At 36.4% G+C, this 18,996-nt stretch overlaps 1 protein-coding gene across 2 annotated transcripts in view; it reads right to left on the bottom strand.

Annotated features, from left to right (window-relative positions):
- The window catches only part of DICER1 (dicer 1, ribonuclease type III), a 42,864-nt gene that overhangs the window by 11,591 nt on the left and 12,277 nt on the right, over positions 1-18,996 (bottom strand). For both annotated transcript variants that reach the window (XM_009870849.1, XM_009870842.1), the window contains exons 9-22: positions 16,957-17,429; positions 13,070-13,202; positions 11,843-12,085; positions 11,594-11,748; positions 10,065-10,197; positions 9,508-9,583; positions 8,438-8,577; positions 6,085-6,264; positions 5,114-5,327; positions 4,576-4,729; positions 2,477-2,659; positions 1,967-2,072; positions 1,691-1,866; positions 614-1,394 (exon numbers count right to left, since the gene is read on the bottom strand). In XM_009870849.1, coding sequence (XP_009869151.1) covers positions 614-1,394; positions 1,691-1,866; positions 1,967-2,072; positions 2,477-2,659; positions 4,576-4,729; positions 5,114-5,327; positions 6,085-6,264; positions 8,438-8,577; positions 9,508-9,583; positions 10,065-10,197; positions 11,594-11,748; positions 11,843-12,085; positions 13,070-13,202; positions 16,957-17,429 — 3,147 coding nt within the window. The remainder of the gene's footprint in view (positions 1-613; positions 1,395-1,690; positions 1,867-1,966; positions 2,073-2,476; positions 2,660-4,575; positions 4,730-5,113; positions 5,328-6,084; positions 6,265-8,437; positions 8,578-9,507; positions 9,584-10,064; positions 10,198-11,593; positions 11,749-11,842; positions 12,086-13,069; positions 13,203-16,956; positions 17,430-18,996) is intronic.

The following is an 18,996-nucleotide window of genomic DNA, read 5'->3' as shown; positions in this document are numbered from 1 at the left end:
GAAAAAACCCAAACAAAACAAACTTACACATGACTGATTATTCAGAATTTAAAAACAGCAGCAGAACTGAAGACTCGGCTTCTTACTGTTTGCATTTACTTTAAAATACTTCCAAAAGTTGTGAGGTCACAGTTCTGTAAGGTTTTTTTGTTGTTTCATTTTTTTGTGTTCCTGTAAGATTACGCTAAATTTTGTCAAAGAAATTAACTTATTGAGGACACAATGGAAAGGTCATATAAAGCTTCAACCTAACGCTCAGCATTGCTAACTCAATCCTTCATCCAAGCACTCCTCCAGTTTTCAGTCAACCAAATGTCCTCACTAAGCCAGAACTTCTGGTTCTATTCAGTTCTGTCCTTTCTTAGCCTGGTAACCACCTGGTTTAGATTTCAAAATGAACTGTACAAAAAAGTTTCAGTCACTCACAGTTATGGCAACAATACGCCTGTAGGCCTGTATTTTTATTCCTAATGCACACGCTACCCGATGTATAATCAGTAAAGATGTGGAATTAAATCAACCTGTTGCCATTCAATCTTCTAGCAAAACTTCTCTATATATGAATCATTACATCATGCTTTTTATATAACATCACTGGATTGTTACTACTTACTTTTTTGCTTCTCATATATGACAGTCGTCCCTCATGAGCATCAGGGTAAGTGCAAAACAAGTATGTGGTGATGGCGTGCTTTAAAAATGAATCACCAAGCATTTCTAGCCGCTCCAGATTAAATCCGTCACTAGCATTTGAAAGAGTCAAAGCTTGAAGAATGAGACCAGGATTAGGACCAAGAGTTTTTGAGGAGTACACACTGGAAGGGTTTTCAGAATCTGCTCCACCTTTTGAAAGATTAATAGCTTTTGAAGTACTGGTGGTCACTGCCATTTTGGGGCATCCATCTGAGGTAGATCTGTTAGCATTTCCATCAAGGTATTTATTACTCAGTAGAGTACATTCATTGCTGGGCTTGGGCTGGTTCTCACTGTTGTATAAATTCTGAATGGGATATGAGGTAGTTGGTTGTACAGGTATTTCCTGCCTGCAGTAATTCAGCTGATTTCCTTGGCAAAAGTCTCTGTTAACTAAATTGCAATTGCCGTTGGCAAGATTTTTATTGTAAGAAACACCATTAATTGCTGCAAGTTCTGCCGAGACATCAATTTGGAGTTTACTGGGTGACTCATTGAGCAATGTTCTGTAACTCACAGACATTTGGTCATGGTTTTCCGCAGAAGAGGTTCTATTAGCACCTTGATGTGCAGCATTTTCAGGGACTACAATTGTGCTGTGCTTACAGTAATTTTCATTCTCTACTAAAGAAGAGTTAGGAATAGAGATGAAAGATTTGCTGTCAATAGACTTTTTCCATCCGAAGTCCAAGTTAGGATATCTGTAAAGATACATGCTAGTTTTGTTAACAAAATAAATATTATCGCAATACAAGATGACTCTACATGCATATACATATTCAAAAAAGCCACATTCTCCTGAAAAAAATCAGTGACTGCAGCTTCTAACTTCACCATTCACAAACAAGTTGTCTTAAACTATGTGTCAATGAAAATTAATAAGAGTTAAACAAGGGAGATCAGTTTTAAATTCATGCAGTAATGGTTAATTTTCCACCTTGTTTTCCAGTGAAATCGGATATCATATTGAAAAACGTATCGCAAACAAAATACATGCCTGAAATCTGCAGGAAGTGATTTAACCCCTACACCAGCATCAGTGGCTGTTTGAGCTCGTAGTTCCTCTGCTGTCAACAAGCAGTGCAGGCGGTACAGGATGCTGGGGAGGCAAACTGCCTTTCTCCACAATGATGCTGGAATAGGATGTATAGCACAGAGCTCTGGAACCAGTATCTGGGGAGAGGAGGGAGCAAGAAAAGAATTTTACAGGTAAAGGTAGTCACCAGATCCCTGTTAAAAAAGCGGTAACTTGAATTAGATATATCTGTTTTACCTGCTTATTCTGCAAACTTTCCCACTTTGCTTTCCTCTTCTCAGCACTGCTTAGTGGAAGTGCTTTCCCCTTCTGATTCAAATGGCGAGGAGTCAAAAGATTAAGTCTAAAAACCATGTGAAAACACTCTGATGTAAGTAGATAATTAATGAATAGATATCCTTGTTCACAAAGCCTAGCCATGATGATGAAGTATATAATCAATGAATAGAATTTACTAGCTTAAACTTTCCAAAGTTATGACTTATTCTTAGTATTCAACTTTAATGCATTGTCAAGTGACAGCACAGTTACCTCTGGAAAAAAAATGGACTAAAGTTACAGATGTTTTTAGCTAAAATACCCCTCAAGAACAAAAAAAGTCAGCAATTATTTTGGAAAACACAAGTTTCATCCCATACTTTAAAAACAAACAAGAAAGAAAAAAACTGCAGAAAACCAACAAGAAACCCCCCCAAAACACTTTATTGTTAAACTACAAACATCAGGCACAACTACGACTGCTGTTACCTTGAAGATGTGTGGTCCACATCCAGCAGTGGCTGGTTGAGATTGGTAAGGTCAAGATTATATTTTGTTTTATAATATTCAGCAAAAGTTTCATATTCTGGGGAAGGGAATTTACTGAGTGGAGTAAGATCAGTGTACACATCAGCTACGTAAAATCGATGAGGCTGATCAAAATTTCGATACCTAAAAAATAAATATTTTGGCATATGTTATACCATTAGAGTAAAGTTTGTGTCTTCATGTTTTAATATAGTCAGGTGATAAATCATTAAATAGCTCATTTGAGATTTCTGGCTGAGAGGTTTGTTAGGTTGTAGAAACTATTTGTTTAGCTAACTATTAAAAGAGAAGTGTGGTGTAAGGTAAGGAGTAATAAAGACCATCTATAAACTATGAAATTCTCTTTACAGAATTATTCAAATTAATTGCAGGATTTGTGTCTTCAACATCTAACAAAAAAACCCCAAACCACTCTGGACAACAATCTCCAAGAGTAGTGCTGCAAATAATAATTCCTTAATTCCAAACACTTAAAATTAAACTTGATAATTTGATGCTCACTCGATACTATGGTGATAAATATGCACAAGAATATAATAATGGAACCCCTCCCCAACATTCAACATATAGATTTGCATATTAGCTGCTTCATACTTAGCTCTTCTCCATCTATCATGTTAAGGTTCTATTTAATTGTCTAAACAGGCATCTCTAAATAAAATTAACACACTATTACTGAATCTTCTCAGCTTTCTTTCAAAAACGAAAATCGAGAAAACTATACTCCCGGACTGTCTGAACTTATTCATTCAAAAACATGCTGGTTAAAGGAGCTTTCAGGAAATGCTTTTTTCTTATCTTATTTGCAGTCATACCTATTCCAAATAACTTAGTCAACTGTACCAATATACAGTCATTGTTTCCCCTCAGGAGCTTAGAACCAAGTAGGATAAAGAAGGACAAATACATATTTTCACTATTTTTGTTGACTGCAAACAGAAATACTTAAAAATTCCTAGACCTCTTAAGGTATGAAAAAAGGTCAAAAATATATTGGCTTCTCCCAAGCCTGAACATTATCAGATGACAACTAGTAATTCTCATATGAGATGTACTCAACCACCTATACCAGCCCCCTCAGCCCTAAAAATAAATACAAACAACAAAACAAAATCCAATGGAAAGAGGAAGAATATTGGTTTAGGCACTGCAGTCAGATCTTCAAACAAGTGAAATAAAACAGCTTTACTGAATTTGCACCACCTATGATCTACTTCAGCAGTGTTAACTCTGATCACATGAATGCTTACACACAGCAACAGTCCATCGCCGTTTTTTTACACTACCTTTTTTACCAGAGTACTCAACAGCACTGGTAGGAAGACATACATCAGAGAAAAAAAAAATTTATAAATAAAACATAAACTTTTTTTTTCCCCCTAAATGTAACACACATGAGGCCAAACCGAAGTACTAATATTTATATTCCATGTGTATACCACAATTACCATTATTTACAATATGCTAAGTCCAAGCACAAACCAGAGAGTCCATGTTCTTTTTTCACATTGTGCCAAATATGACATAAGGAATAACCAAGTCTCCACAAAATCTACCAATTCTGGACATAAAATCACGTCATTCCTCCTCAAAATACCACTGAATAGAAAGATTCTTTTAACTGGTTTTCTTCACTTGGTAATTCTTCCACCTACCAACAGCATACTTTCCTTAACAGGCTTATGGTGTGAATAACCAGTAACTAGAGAACAGGACCCCCACTCAATTTTCTAAATTAAAGTTTGTTTCAGTAGTTCATCAGTTCTTGATGAAGTTGCGACGTTTTATGAGAATACTACATAAATTTTGTGAACTCTACTACTCCTAATAAAACGGTGATAAGTCTTGGGGGCCTAAACACTTAAATCCTATTATATAAGATGAACTATTGAGTAAAAAAATCTTTAAATTATTTGAGATACCATGAGATTAATAGAATATTTTTTTTACAAGCAGTTCTGTTGCAGATACTGACACCTCTCTATTGCAAGTGTTTGTATAAATACAATAGATACATATCTAAAATATGTACTACTCACCGTGGAATGATAACCGCATCCTGGTACTCTTCTAACTTGAAAATAAAAGGCATTTCTTTTGTATATTGTGTACTGGGAATGCCTGTACGCGCCTCAGATTTTTCAATGTCTTCCATAAACTTAAAGTCAATGTCCAAAGTGCTGGAGTCATCAACTTAAAAAGGAAAATTCGTAACTCAGTTATTCATGGAAGAGTTTTCCAGGCTGAACTTTTCTGGGAAGTTGTAAATTACAATTTTTTTTTTCTTACTCTACACACATATTTGAATATTCAAAAAAAATTTCAAAGGACACATATATAAGATTTTAGACCCTTACGGAGTCAGCTGAAGTCTACTATAAATCAAATCACATCATCAAGTTAAAACTAATTTGGAACTGTGAAGAAGTAATAAAAGTATAACTGATAAATTTTTTTACTATCCCATATGGTATTACTTCTACAGCTACCACCTGAAACTGAACATAAACTTTAACAAGCGCATTACTAAAGGAATTCAAAGTGAATATTTTTAAAAAACAAGAGCTCAGTTCTTACCAACATTAAGAGGTAGAACACAATAGGCTGAATCAGCTTCTGTGGGTTTGAACTCTAGTGCAGGTTTCTCAAGACGAAGAATATGTGAAAAAATGTACTGGTGGAGTCGTGTTATCAGCTCAAGCATTTGCAAAGACAGAGTAAAACCAGATTTCTTAAGCTCAATAGATATTGTAACTTCTCCAGAGCGAGTATACACAGGAAAGTGAGGAATCTAAATAAGCAAAAAAAAAAAAAAAGTCAAGAGAGAAAATCCAGGATTCTTCTAGAGAGTACCGGTTGTTTAGTTCAGATGTTGAGGTAGCACTTGCCTGACACCAGAGCAAACCGGCTCAGAATTCTGACCTTTGGTGACCTTCGATTATAGATTAGATTTTGAAGGCTTTAAAGAATGACTACTTCTTTTCTGTTATTAATAGTTCTCCTTGTGTTTTATAGCTTTTCTCTCTTTGTAAGATCAAGTTAAAACAAAAGCCTTTTCCATTATGGAGGAAGAAATGTTCCTGAAAATTCCTGAAAGGTTTTCCTCTGCAGACAACTGAAAATTTTGAAAAGAAAAAAAAATCTTCCCCAGCTGAATCTCATGCATAGAAAATGCCTTTCTATTCAAAATTTCCCAAAGCAAGACGTGTCAATCTCAACTAATGTGGCCCAAGTTTTTAGCCGCTGCAGACTCGGAATGCTGAGGGAACTTGTTACCATAGCTTACATTTAGGTAAGGCAGCACTGCAGACCGTCTCGGTAGCTGATACCCCACTCCTATCATGCCTTATACAAAATAGGAGGAATTTTGAATTTCCATTGCAAAATAATAAAATACTAAATCGTACAACAAAAGTTTGGCAAAAATTGAACAGATTGTTCCATCACTAAAGACAGAAAAATAAGTGGTGACTGGACGAGATAGACATTATTGCCTATTTTCTGGAGGTTAAGACATGCAGAATAAGGATAGGACCTAGATTAATTACCTGAGGTATAGGTTTGGCTGTCAATATGCCAAAGCATCTTGTTGTATCCTCAGGAGGATATAGCTTTCGTCTCCTGAAGTTGAGCTCATCAGGTAGAGGAGTCGTTAACACCATTCCTATTACATACAGGTAACAGGGCTGATCAGGTTTGGGATAACTATCCCTCAAACATTCTGGAATCTAAAAATAAAATTTAAAAAAAAATTTAAAAACCCCAACAAAACATTACCACGATAAAAATCAGAAAAATTCACCCAAAGGCTGTTCTTTGAGCAAGGTTTCACATGTTATTGCTAAAAATAAATTCAGAATAAAATTTTTTTCTTCCTTAAGTAATGGTTTCTTTCTAAGCAGCCTCACCTGGCAGCCATGAGACCTGTCAAAACACTTCTATCAAGGGAGCATGACACTCCCAGATCTTCCTATTTGGCAAAAGGCAACTTTCATTACACGTCTAAACTGCCTCTGTATCTAGCCTGTGTTAGAAATGAAAGTATAACTGTAGAACACAGACAGCATTTCACCATAAATACAACTGCTTTGATGCCAATTTCCATATTTAGCCAGTAACTGGAGGACACTCTATGTCCAAGGTCTTTGGACCTTGACAGGAGAAGGGGAAAAAAAAAAAACCCAAAACAAGAAAATCCACAAAAAAGCAAAGACCAAAAAATAAAAAAATGTGCACAACAGCAAAACCCCTACATCCTGATAATTCAATTTTCATGTAAGTTTGGCTGGACTTAGGGCTTCAATAACACAGATTATTTCCCCCAGCAAAACTGCTTCAAAGTATCAAAAATGTTTTTTATACACTTAGGACAAACACACAAACAAAACTGGATACACTGCCCTTTTGACCAGGCACAACACTGTAAAAGTGAACACTCATAACCGCCATAAGCACTTTTAACTCTGCGGCTCATATTTGTCATAGATCCTAAGAAACCATGCTTGATATTTGGTAGAGTTCATTACTTTGTAGGTCTCAAAACCAATCCTCTTGTTTATCCAAAACTAAACTGCAATACATGTAGTCCTGGATTTTAAAGTAATACTGTAGCAAAACGACAGGCCTGGCTTAAAGGAAAATAGCTTGTAAGTTTAATAACTATATTAAGCCCAAGAGAATCTTGGACAACTTCAACATTTGCCAAAGCTTCTTTTCCAGATGTGAAATGTTAGTACAAAAGCAAGGGAAAGTATTCTTGGGTTTTGTGTTAAAAAAATAACTGAGAAAGAATGATGCATCACTTGACAAATCAATTCCTCTGAATGAGAGATCCTATAAGCGTGTATTTTACACCTATTCCAATAACTTCTAGTGAGGTAATAGGACTGAAGAAGGCACCTGTAACATGAAGCACTGCACAGATTCGAACTGTGAAGTCTTGCAAGAAAAAGGTTTTCTCATGTGTCATTCCCTCTGTAATATACGTGATGCCATGTTATCTTTTCCTAAGCTTTCCTAATAAACAATCATTTAAACTACTAATAAAATTGGGGCACGCAGAGGATGCCAAGAACAGAATTACTTAGGGGCTATCACCGTAACTGAGACTGCCCACGAACACACGACACAGCACTTACAGCCTACTCTTTTGAGTGCACGTGCTGACATTACTACGTGTCACCAAAGTTTATCGATTATCAGACACTGCTATGCCGTATGTTCTGAACGAGTTACCTGTCCTATTCAAAGAACCCCTGCAGAAAACTGCAGGAGAATATGGAGCATTCTGGAGTAGGTGCAAATTGCTCTGACAAAGCTGCTTTTTTAAATTTTCTCTTGCTTTTAGACACTCCTCCCTAAACACTACCTAACAAGTCCAATTCTACAAGCTGATATGGCTGAAACCTCTTGTAACAGATCTATGGGTAAGTTATTTAATAATGCAGAAAGTATCAGAATATTAATAATACAGAAAGTATCTTATGTGGCTCCCTTAGCATATTAAGTATAATATTAAGAACTATTTTAATGGTAAAAAAAAAAAATTAAAATTAGGGAATTCTGTGTTCGGACAGTAAAGTCACCAACCTAAATTGAGCATCTAAATAAACAAACAAGCCCAAAGTATTTCTGTGTTTAGCACCCGGCAGACAACTTTGATGCTGTTTGAACTTCGTACATTCTTTGAACTATAAGCATGCTTCCAATGTATATGGTCCCCTAAGCTCGTGCAGGTTAATAGCATCAATTTCTGTATAGTGGGAACTGCAACATATTTCCACTACAAATGCAAGACTTGCTGTATGAGATTCTTATCAGACAAGATTCAGAGCTGGCAATTTTGTCTTATCAGTAGATAGAGTGTTTGATCAAGAGATACGGACATTGAGTGATACTAACAGCTTTAGGGTAGCACTGTCTTCGCTTTGTAGAGCCTGGCCTTCCTGGAACACTGGTTTCTTCTTCATCATGTAAATCAAGCTCCTCCTCATATTTAACCGTTTCTTTACCAACTGGCATCAAATGATCATCCAGTTCACCTGAATATTATGAAAAAGTACAAAGAAACAGCATTACAGACAATCAAATCTTGGCTTCTCTGGATGCTGGGCAGTAGACATGACTGCTCATGAAAACACCTCACCTAATTACACTTATTATTACAACTCACACTTATTACAAGGGCCTGAAAGTGCAACTCTGGGCAAAGAGTGTTAAAGGTTGAATTTTGGGCAAAAATACTTATTTATGGCAAAGCTCTCTGAAATCTTAATAAAAAAATCTATAATGAAAATATCAACGAAAAATAAACTCTTTTTGCCCATAAGAATTAACCAATGACTGAAATACTCTTTTAAAAATCATTCACGTGAAATTATGCCAAGGAAGAGGTAACAATTCTATTTCTGCTGTTACTCTCAACACTTGGTGGAGCCATCATGGTGTTATTTTTGGATACATTTATTGGTATTAATTCAATGATCCACACTTAGTAGAGACAAGAGAGCTCAAGTAAACCTGCTATGTCCTATTTTGGTGACACATAATAAAGCAGAAAATACAACAAATTTAGGGCTGTGCATTTTTTATTTTTGTCACACTTCAAAAAAAGAAGTAATTTTTTGGCTGCAGGATGTAATCCCTGACCTATAATGAACATTTTCTAGAGAATAAGACTCTTTTCCCCTTTATTAAGTATATTCAATGTCAAAATCTGTGTGTCTTGTATTAACATTGCATTAGCTGTTCATATGCCAAACAACAAGATTCCCCTGGAAAACTTAATTTTAGCTTACAAGGTGTAAGCTAAATTAGTAAGTACATGATCATATCACAAAACAAGGCAAGAGAAAGGAAGCTGTAGTAGATGGCTAGAGCAGGAATATATATATATGTGTGTAACATCTGTACCATGTTCAATTTCCCAATTATATTCGTTACCGAAAAGGTGTTATTTTACCAGTTCTTACCAATTTTGTGCAGTTTTTCACAGCAAATAAGAGCTACGACTCTCTCAGCCAGTCTTGCACAACTCATTGGAGGACCCTATAAACATTTAAATCATTCTTAAAACCTCTGGTTGATTAGCACATTACTTAATACGTGTTTAGTAAGATTAATTTAACAAAAATATATTAAGTAAGCAAAACTTAAAAAAAATACATAGATGATAGTTTTGTGAAGATATTCAGGCTTATGTTGCTTTTCCATAGAAGCCAAAATTACTAGAACTCAGCACACTATTGATCAAAACCAATAAAGGATGTTTTCCTACAACTGATACATCAATGTGGGAAAAAACAAGGGAAGAATATCTAAATATTCTTGCCTTTGGCATTAACAGTAACTGCTTGGAAAGAGATTATAACAGAACAAACAGTGATCTAAACATAGTTACAAAGCACAATACAGTTAAAGGAAAAGGGATTTTCATTAACAACAATGAAACTAACTCTAGAAAAGGCACAGACATAACTATACAAACATATGCACTTATTTCCACACTTTTCTCTCCCCAAATACGTACAACAATTGAAGCTCGAAGAGGTGAGTTGATTGGCAGGTAGAGAGTAGAGTAAAACGTATGATCAGGTAGTTCTCGGGTTTTACACTTGGGAGCTAGGTGTGTAAATGGATCACTCGGTAATCTAGCACAGTACCTGCATTAACAAAAGATTTTACAAACGATCAAAACCTACAAATTGAAACTTAAACACATTTCAGTGGTACATTGCCTTACTGCTGTAAAGAGCAGAGAGGATGATTTCAGGATTGCAAGGGCACAATGACCCATATTCAACTTACCACTGAGCAGAACTCCTTTACTACAAAGCTAGTCTCCAGTCAGATAGCTTCACGGTTGTAATGGTGCACAAGACAAAAATCTAATGTCCCAGAGTTTAAATTTGCTTTTGTCTAATCTCCTGAGCTTACTGTTGTTCTATTCCTCCCATGTGTCATGGTCTCCCCCTCTGAACCTCAGCCTTTCCTCCCCTGTACTCATGCCCACCTCTCTCAACTTCATGTCAAATGCAAACGTGTTGATGTTTAACAATATAGGGCGTCCTAATGGCCCTGGAGTAATCCCACATAGAACCAGCTGCCAGCTACCCTTCTACCATCTACCATCAGACCCTTCAAATTCGGCTGCTCTGCCAAGTTTTATGCACCGGGCAGTTCACTGAAATGGTCCGCACTTCAAGATTTCTGCTACTAAGCTGCTAGGGCAAATGTATCAAATGCTTAAAGTAAATGACATTCACTGCCTTGCCCTTGTTCACAGACCCAATCACTTCATCACACAGGAGACGACAACGTTTGTGAGGGAAAAACTGCCTTCAGTACAACTCTATCGGCTGCTGCCAACCCCCTTTTCCTTTGTGCTTGGAAACCGCTTCCACAATGACTTGGTCCACAACAGCCCATATAGCTAGGGTAAAACAGACTAGTCGGTAGCTCCCTGAATCGTTTTCCTTGCCGTTTTTGAAGCATTGTAACATTTACCTTTTCTTGTCACTGAGGACCTCCTCTAGCTGCCATGGCCTTACAAAGATGGTGTTTGACTAGCTCCCTTGGAAGCACACCATCTTGTCCTGTAGACTTGTATTATGTTGAGCTTACTACGTTTTTGGTTTTATACATGACAACAGATTGCTATTATACACATGAATGTAAGAACTAGAAGATTTTACCACAGTTTTAACAACTCGGTTTTTTATTCATTTAAAAAAAACTAGCATGCAAAAAACAAACCAACCAACGCCCAGAATGATCTCACCACACGCTTTGAAACTGAATGTTTTCAGAGCAGCTTTTAATTAAACAGGAATCAACAGCACTACATTTATTATCCAAGCTAGAATCTCTGTAGGACGAACAAACGAAAACCAAAGTAGCTCTTCAAACTCCTGTGACCACATTCTTCAGGATAGAAAATCCTATCAAGATTCCCAAGAGGAAATGTGTACAATGCCCCAGCTATACTTTCATATTCTGAGATTGAGTAAAAAACCTTTTATTCAAAGCGAAATAGTAAAAAGCGAGTATGTCTCTTACCTATTTATGTGTCCAATAGCAGTGTTAATAGTAACTCTTGGACTATTCTCATCTGGCCTCAACACATAGGGTGGAAATATATCATCATCATCAACAATGGGTTCAGTTTCAGTTTCATTGGTATCAACAGATTTTGAGCACTTGTTTCTGAGGATCTTAACATTTCAAGAAGAGAATATGAGAGATTTTTCCCTTTAAAAATACTACGATACATTTAATAAAAACAGGTACATTCTTTTGACCTCCTACCTTCTCAATTGCTTTGTATGTCTTAAGATCTTCTTCAAACCCTTTGATTTTGTCTGTATCTGCTAACATGATATAATTGGAAATTGGTGCTCTAGCTCTTCCTTTTGACTGTACATAGGAACGGTATTCTGTGGGCAAATCAAAACGCACCACCAAGTTGCATTTTGGTATGTCAACACCCTCTTCTACAATACTAGTAGCAATAAGTAGATTGGTCTCATGTGCTCGAAATTTTCTAAGAACCTGCAAAAGTAATGAAGACAAATTTAAGAGATTAGTCTGAGATCTGTTTCCATCATAAGACTCATCAAAAGCCAATGAAAACATGAAGGGTGAATCAGACATTCCAAAAACTTGTCTATATATGCAGATATAAAACCATTACCAAAAAAATCTTTTCAGAAACACAGCAAGATTATTTATCCTAACAGGCAGACTAAAATCTGGTATGTGGAATTATATGAGTGCAAGAAGCTATTACAGTCACTAGCAATGGAGAGGATCCCACCTATTTTTTTTACAATTTTGCAGCTGTAGTATTAAAAAAAACAAAAAAAAATTACCTTCTTTCACAACAGCATCTTTTCCAACAATTTCTGAGGCTGAAATGTCCTCTAGGGGTGGAGCACTTTCTACTTCTGATATTTATACTATTTATTAAACAATACCGCAAAAAGTTTTATTGGGATTTGGTCAGAAGGACAGTCCAGCCACAGGTGAGGCATAAATGCGTGTGCTTTCAAAATACTTCACATGTTTTAGATGAGGTCAAAATCATGGGGGTTTATGGTTGTATTATGTAATGATTTACAAAACTCACTTTTAGCAGATAAATATTAAAATCAGCTTAACTGTCTGAAAATGTCATGACCCTTCATTTTCTTTACAATATTACTGTATTACTACTAATCAAATGCAGAAAAATTAGACAGTTGATGATCTGACTAGAGACAACCATGATATTACATGAAGTTTTGTTTGTGTAATCTGACATACCAATGTCTCCAAATGTTACTTTTTTTTTAATAAAAAAAAGAACATCTGTACCTCCAATAAGCATGCATATCTGTTAAACCAAGGGTATTCCCTGAACTTTCAATGACTGCTCCCCAGACTCTGCCTGTAAACTTCTTTTGTTTTTAAAGACACACACACACACACACTTAAATTAAGAAAACAAAAGATTCTGAAGGTACTGCTAGTTTCAATTATTCTTCCTGAAGTTACCTCTTCCTGTTTTCTGAATTCTACTTCCATCTGCTTGTTACGAGGCTGGTTCTTGCCAATGCCATGTCCAGTTATAAAATTGCTACTGATGTAAGCCAGCTCCAGATCTTGCTTGCCAGCTTCTTTTATCAACCTAGAACATATTACATATGCTTTTAGAAGTCACACAATCCAGAAAATGAAGACAGTCTTTTGCTTGCAAGATCTACATGAAAATAAAAATGCGTGACAATTAAGCCATGCTAACACATAAACTGACCTTAGCCTTCTCTAAAAACGCTAGTTCTAGTGAAAGCTTCTGTAAGGATAATAAAACAGACTGCATACACAGCATGAGTGTGCATGCTGCACATGAATTTCACACCTGTCATGGTAAAACCAGGTATTTTTAAACCAACCTACTACACTAAGGCTTCCTGTTGCTACAGCACCCTACTTGGAACAGGTTCAGTTAATCTCACTTTCTGCAAATTACAACTGATTTCTGCAGAAAGACTTATAACTGCTTCCTCAACAAAGTACGTTTTCTCAGTATAAGTTATTATTTTTTTTTACATTAAAACATAGATTGTTATTCTCCTTAATATTAAAATACATATTCTGCTTGGGTATACTAACAAAACATTGACCTGTTTTTCTAAAGAGGGATGATCAGCCTACCCACCGAGCTGTTTACTACTTTTGAAATTAACCCAAATGTATCTATGATTGGAGGATTTAATCCAATTCTTTAAAAGGAACACTGAACAGGGATATGAGGAACATCCATGCCCTCAGTTTATTGCCTTACATTCTTCTTTAGGTTACAGAAGCAAAAAAGGGTGGCTTTTGCAGCATTTTGATTTCACAGACAAGGTAAAAGATTGCTCATGTAAAAACTAGAAGTACTATTTATAGATTTAACAACATAATTACACTGTGAAATCAAAGTAATTATGCTGTAGCATCCTTAGCTGATCTCTTTCCAGCATGGACAGAACCTGGGATTTCTGAATCATAACAGGGTTTTGAGCAACAGAACCAATAAAAATCAAGGGATAATACACAAAAAATGACATCCCTTCCAAGTCTCACTATAGCCACTGCGGTTCCACCTCACTCATAGCGCATCCATCATGCCCACTACCAGGTGTTCCTCAGATCCAGAGGACAATCCCTGTATAGCTCCAACAGTAACTCCAACTTTCCCAATTACACCTCTAGCAGTTCTGCCTCGCGTGTAAGGAGACAGGTGCTGTGTCAGTCCTCAGCTGCATGCCCAGCGAGCTGCTGCTAAATTAGACCAAAAATGGCAAAGTTCTCCCTTGTGAAAACTACTGAAATCTCTCCCCTTTACCTGGTCACTGTTTTAAACAAGACGTATGGAAACATAAAATACCTTCAAGACTTCCTTGTCAAACTAGAATGGACAGGAAGTATAAGCAGGAGAAGAGAAGAGGCAGACAGCTTGTTATCCTTAAACAGACTAGAAAGATCCTCCTGTACTAAAACGCTTGTGACTTGTTAGTTCAAGGCTAAAACGGATTCACATTTTGGTATGTAGTCTAGGCTCGAGACAGACATACTACAAAAGTATGGGTTAATAATTGGACAAAACCCCTAATTGTAGTTTTTCAATTTCTTTTTCCACATGGCATTTCTGTCAAGTCAAATAGCTTCAGTAGCTAACAAGCATTTCAAACATTCTTACTATATCTCACATATTACAGAAATTAACAATTAAAACATCTGAATAAACACTTCCCTGTGCACAACTTTGGCAAGCTCTTCAGAAACATTTAAGACTTCAAGTTTGTGGTTAAAAAAAAGTATTAATAGTGGTAGCAGGTGTTGTTTTCAAACAGATACAGAACCTTCCGCTTTCAGACCCCTCTCTAAGGGTGCTAAGAGGCACCACAACAAAAACTGAAGGAAAAAAACCAGGCTTTAGGAAATGTTTTCTTTTAAAAACATTCAAGTTAAGATAACTTTAAGGAACTGAAAGGCACTAGAACTCTACTGTATACACCAAAGAAAACAGTGAGTGAGCTACTGCATCAGTTGTGCGTAATAATAAAAGTTGGCTTTCATTTTGTTTAACTTGTAGTATTTACAATCTGTGCAGTGGCTATCCCTAAAAGATCTCCAGTTAGAGAGTTTAGCTCTTAACTGCTTCACAGAAAATTCTTACCTATTTCTTTCAGAAAGCACAACACATGCCATGAATTATGCCCTTCCTTAGTCATCATGGACTTCATAAAATGTGATTCTAGTCTCTAAATACTACCATATCAAATACATTTTAAGAAAAATTATACTTCTGCTTTAACTTAGCTCTGTGTAACAACCCACGCTGGATTACTGGAAGCTTGAGTGGTTTTGACATACTAATTCAAACACTCGTGATTTCCTTATTCTGGAGACTGTCTTTCCACAGCGTAAGTACAGCTACAATCAGCAGAGGCTCTTGAACTAAATCCACTCAACGAAGTGAGCCTACAGTGAGGCTGTCCCCTGAGGGCTTTCAGTCTTCATTCCAACAGCTCAGCTCTGCTCATCACCCAGGTATTTTGAGACCAGATGTGTTACATCAGGTAAAGGAACATTTTGAGAGTCTGCTAGCAAGCTCTCTGAAGTGGATAAGACACACTTACGTTATTGTGGGTTTTTTTTCTGCCAGTTACCTACATGAAAGATGCCTAAAGCTTAAAGATGCCAGAATTTGGTTACCTATATGATCTGGACATCATATTTTGTCAGGTTCATAGGGTATAACATAGTGCATAAATCAGTTTACAAGAATGCAGGGTGGAAGAAGAGTATAATTCAAATCACATTCACAATAAATTTATCAGAATCACTTAATATCGTTTAGGCAGGATTATTAACAGAACACATTCATTTCACTGAATAGCTTAGACTGCCTCATATTACATATTTATGTAAACATATTTAAAAATACAAAAAAATGCAAAGAAAAAAGATGAAGTTCAAAAAAACCAGAAGCAAGTCTGCCGAGCAAAGAATACATTATGCACTCAAACTACTGACTCAGGCAAATAGGCAACAGAAGGATCAGATTGAGAGGTATCCAGAATGCAATAAACAAATTGCACTGGACATAGAGCATACCATCAAAAAAACCCCAAACCAACCCTAATAAAATCCCAAAATCAAGATACTTGAATAAATCAGACGTCATTCATGGTTTGTGGCAAATAGCATTTAACAATTAGTGTTATGTATAAGTAACACAGGTCACATTCAGGAATAAGAACTGATAAGAAACTAGAGTATCATAAAGCGTATCTTGGCAAATATTCCAGAGGTCTCATTTTTCTTGGTGGAAACTTCAAGGAAGTGCTTAGTGTTCAAATGAACAGGTATTTTATAAACACCAACTGTTGAAGTACTACTAGTAAACCTTAAGAGATATTTGGGCATGGGCAAATTTCATTTTCTGTAGACTTGGATCATATTATAATGTAATTTAATAAGGTAATGGTAAAATTTCCAGAAGTATTGCACTCAGTTTAGAAAAGTTTCCAGCATCCATTGCAAATATAAAGACTGATAAAGACACATCAGTATATGAGTATTTTAGAGGTAAATTACAGTATTTCACATTTTGCCTTCAACAGAAATCAAATTTCAAACTCGGGTCCAACAAGCCCTTGAGTACAATTTTCAAAGACACATGCTCTTCCCATCCACCCCATATACACAGTCTGGATTATTTTTTGTTATTCTTTATGCAGATCTGGTATAATCTCCTAACCCAACTTTAAAATAAGAGTTGTGAAAATACAAGGCAATCCCCTACATATTCATGATATTAACATCCATGTGCTGGCAGTCTGCCTTTTTGCTTTTTTTTAAATTATTTTTTTTTAAATAAAAAGCTTTACCTATTTAGAACAACTGCTGTGTATCTTCTTTCCACAAAAATAATTCCACATAAAATATTAGTAAAGGGAGATGGGAAATTAGTCTCTGGCTTCTCTTTCTCCTCAATTTCTTCATCCTCATCATCATCTTCAGAATCACTCCAAGATACATAATTATCCTGATTCCTATTGTTATACCATTCAACACTTTCAAACTGCTGCCGTTCATATGGTTTATATTTGCGCAAGATTTCGAGCAGCTTTATTACTTTTGGGGTTACAAATTTCAGGTCAAGTGAGGCAGGCGAGAAGTGCTCTTCACAGAGTGCATGTATTTTCCTTAGGAAAGTGTCTGTAAACAATAAAAATTTCCTGTGCAGCTCCTCTTGTTCGTGTTTGATATACTTCTGTAGCTCTCTCACCATCATTCCAGCTACCTTATCTGCACACCAGGGTCCCAGAACAACCAACACAGCTCGACAGTCTGACAATATCTACAACACATGAATTCAAATATCAGTTCAAAGAGTACATTCATGAACTATTCATTTAAGACTGGGATCTTGTTTCTCATATAGCACAATCTTTGTAAGGATTATGACAACTGTTCTACTATAGAAATATTTAGAAGTCTACTTTTGCTATTTAGGTGACGTTATGAACTTTGATGTTTCTAACCAATACAGTTTCCCCCTCAAACTCCTGCAACTAAACTTTGGACTTCGTACATTTCTGAATCTCAAAAAACCCCAACAAGTTAAAAGAGTATTTTACAATTTTGTGGAATCATAATCTGCAGTTTATCTTAAGATAATTATGCTAAAAAAAAAGAATACTTATTGAGGCAGCTAGGTAAACAAAGTAGAAATTATTACCATTTATATTGAACACAGAACTAATAAAATAGATGCTATACTGGGCATTTTTACTTTATTTTGTTACTGCTACTTGCCATGGTTTCAAAAGTATCTAACTAGACATTTGTACAGTGGCCTCAGGGTAATCTTAGCAAGTCTAGCCTCCCAAAGGAAAAAAAAAAAAAATAGGAGTTTGTATGTGTGAGTGGAACATGAAAACCAGAGATAACTATCTCTTCTCTTAGAGCACAGCACAGGCACCTGAGTACCATCAACATCTTACCCGACAGCGTGTTGTTTCCTCCTGAAGAGTCGAGTGGTCAAATAACAAACTAGGAATCCCGAAATGAGGTACATTGGTAACACTATTTAAAAGACTCAGGATTTGGAAGTACTATTACAACAGCAGAACTAAATAGAACTACACCAGCAGTCAGAACGATACAGTTTTCAGCTGCTGCTTTAATTTCTCCTCCTTCCCTTCTATGAGGAAGAACAGGTTATCAAACTCTTTACACTACTCTCTCTGAAGTTTGATAGCCTTAAGACTTAATTAAGGGCAAAAATTATCAAACTAATTGTAACTGCACATAGAGGCTTGATGCTTTCCAGTGCCAAGACAAAAGGCACCTCAGGCTGAAAACCAATTTCCTTACTGTGGGTGCCTCTATCTTCTTGGTAAGCTACAGGATCAGAAAACTAGAGGGTGATGTGCATAGCAGCTAATCCACTCTTCCAGACTATACAATTCCTGGGGATTGCTCCCAGCTGCCAGCATTTCCTTATATATTTTGGCCTGTTACTTCTTCATTTAGGACCAAAGTAACCAGGACTTCCTTTTCCCATGCAGCTGTGATGGGCTGCCTTATGTATCATCCTTTCACCAGACCAAACAATGGTCTTCTGGACAGTGTCAGAATGCTGGGTTTCTAAGAATGTTAAAAGAAACTGGAATACTTCAGGCTGAATCAAGAAGCTCTTTCTCCAATTTTCTCAAGGACAACTATATAAAAATGACTCTCTAGTGACTTTTTAAAGATTTACATACCTATGCGGTTCTACCTCAGGAGGCAAGTTTGAACCACAAAGGCCAAGAGGGAAAAAAATGCTACCTGGACCCCACGTGTGGCAGGTCCGTGCTCAATACACCGTGCCTTCTCCACTATGCCATCCCACATGACAACATAGGAGCAAACACATATAG

The sequence above is a fragment of the Apaloderma vittatum genome, unplaced genomic scaffold, assembly GCF_000703405.1.
Source record: "Apaloderma vittatum isolate BGI_N311 unplaced genomic scaffold, ASM70340v1 scaffold20840, whole genome shotgun sequence".
Taxonomy (NCBI): domain Eukaryota; kingdom Metazoa; phylum Chordata; class Aves; order Trogoniformes; family Trogonidae; genus Apaloderma; species Apaloderma vittatum.
The sequence above is the reverse complement of the archived record's forward strand: the minus strand, read 5'-3'. Positions and strand labels throughout refer to the sequence as shown.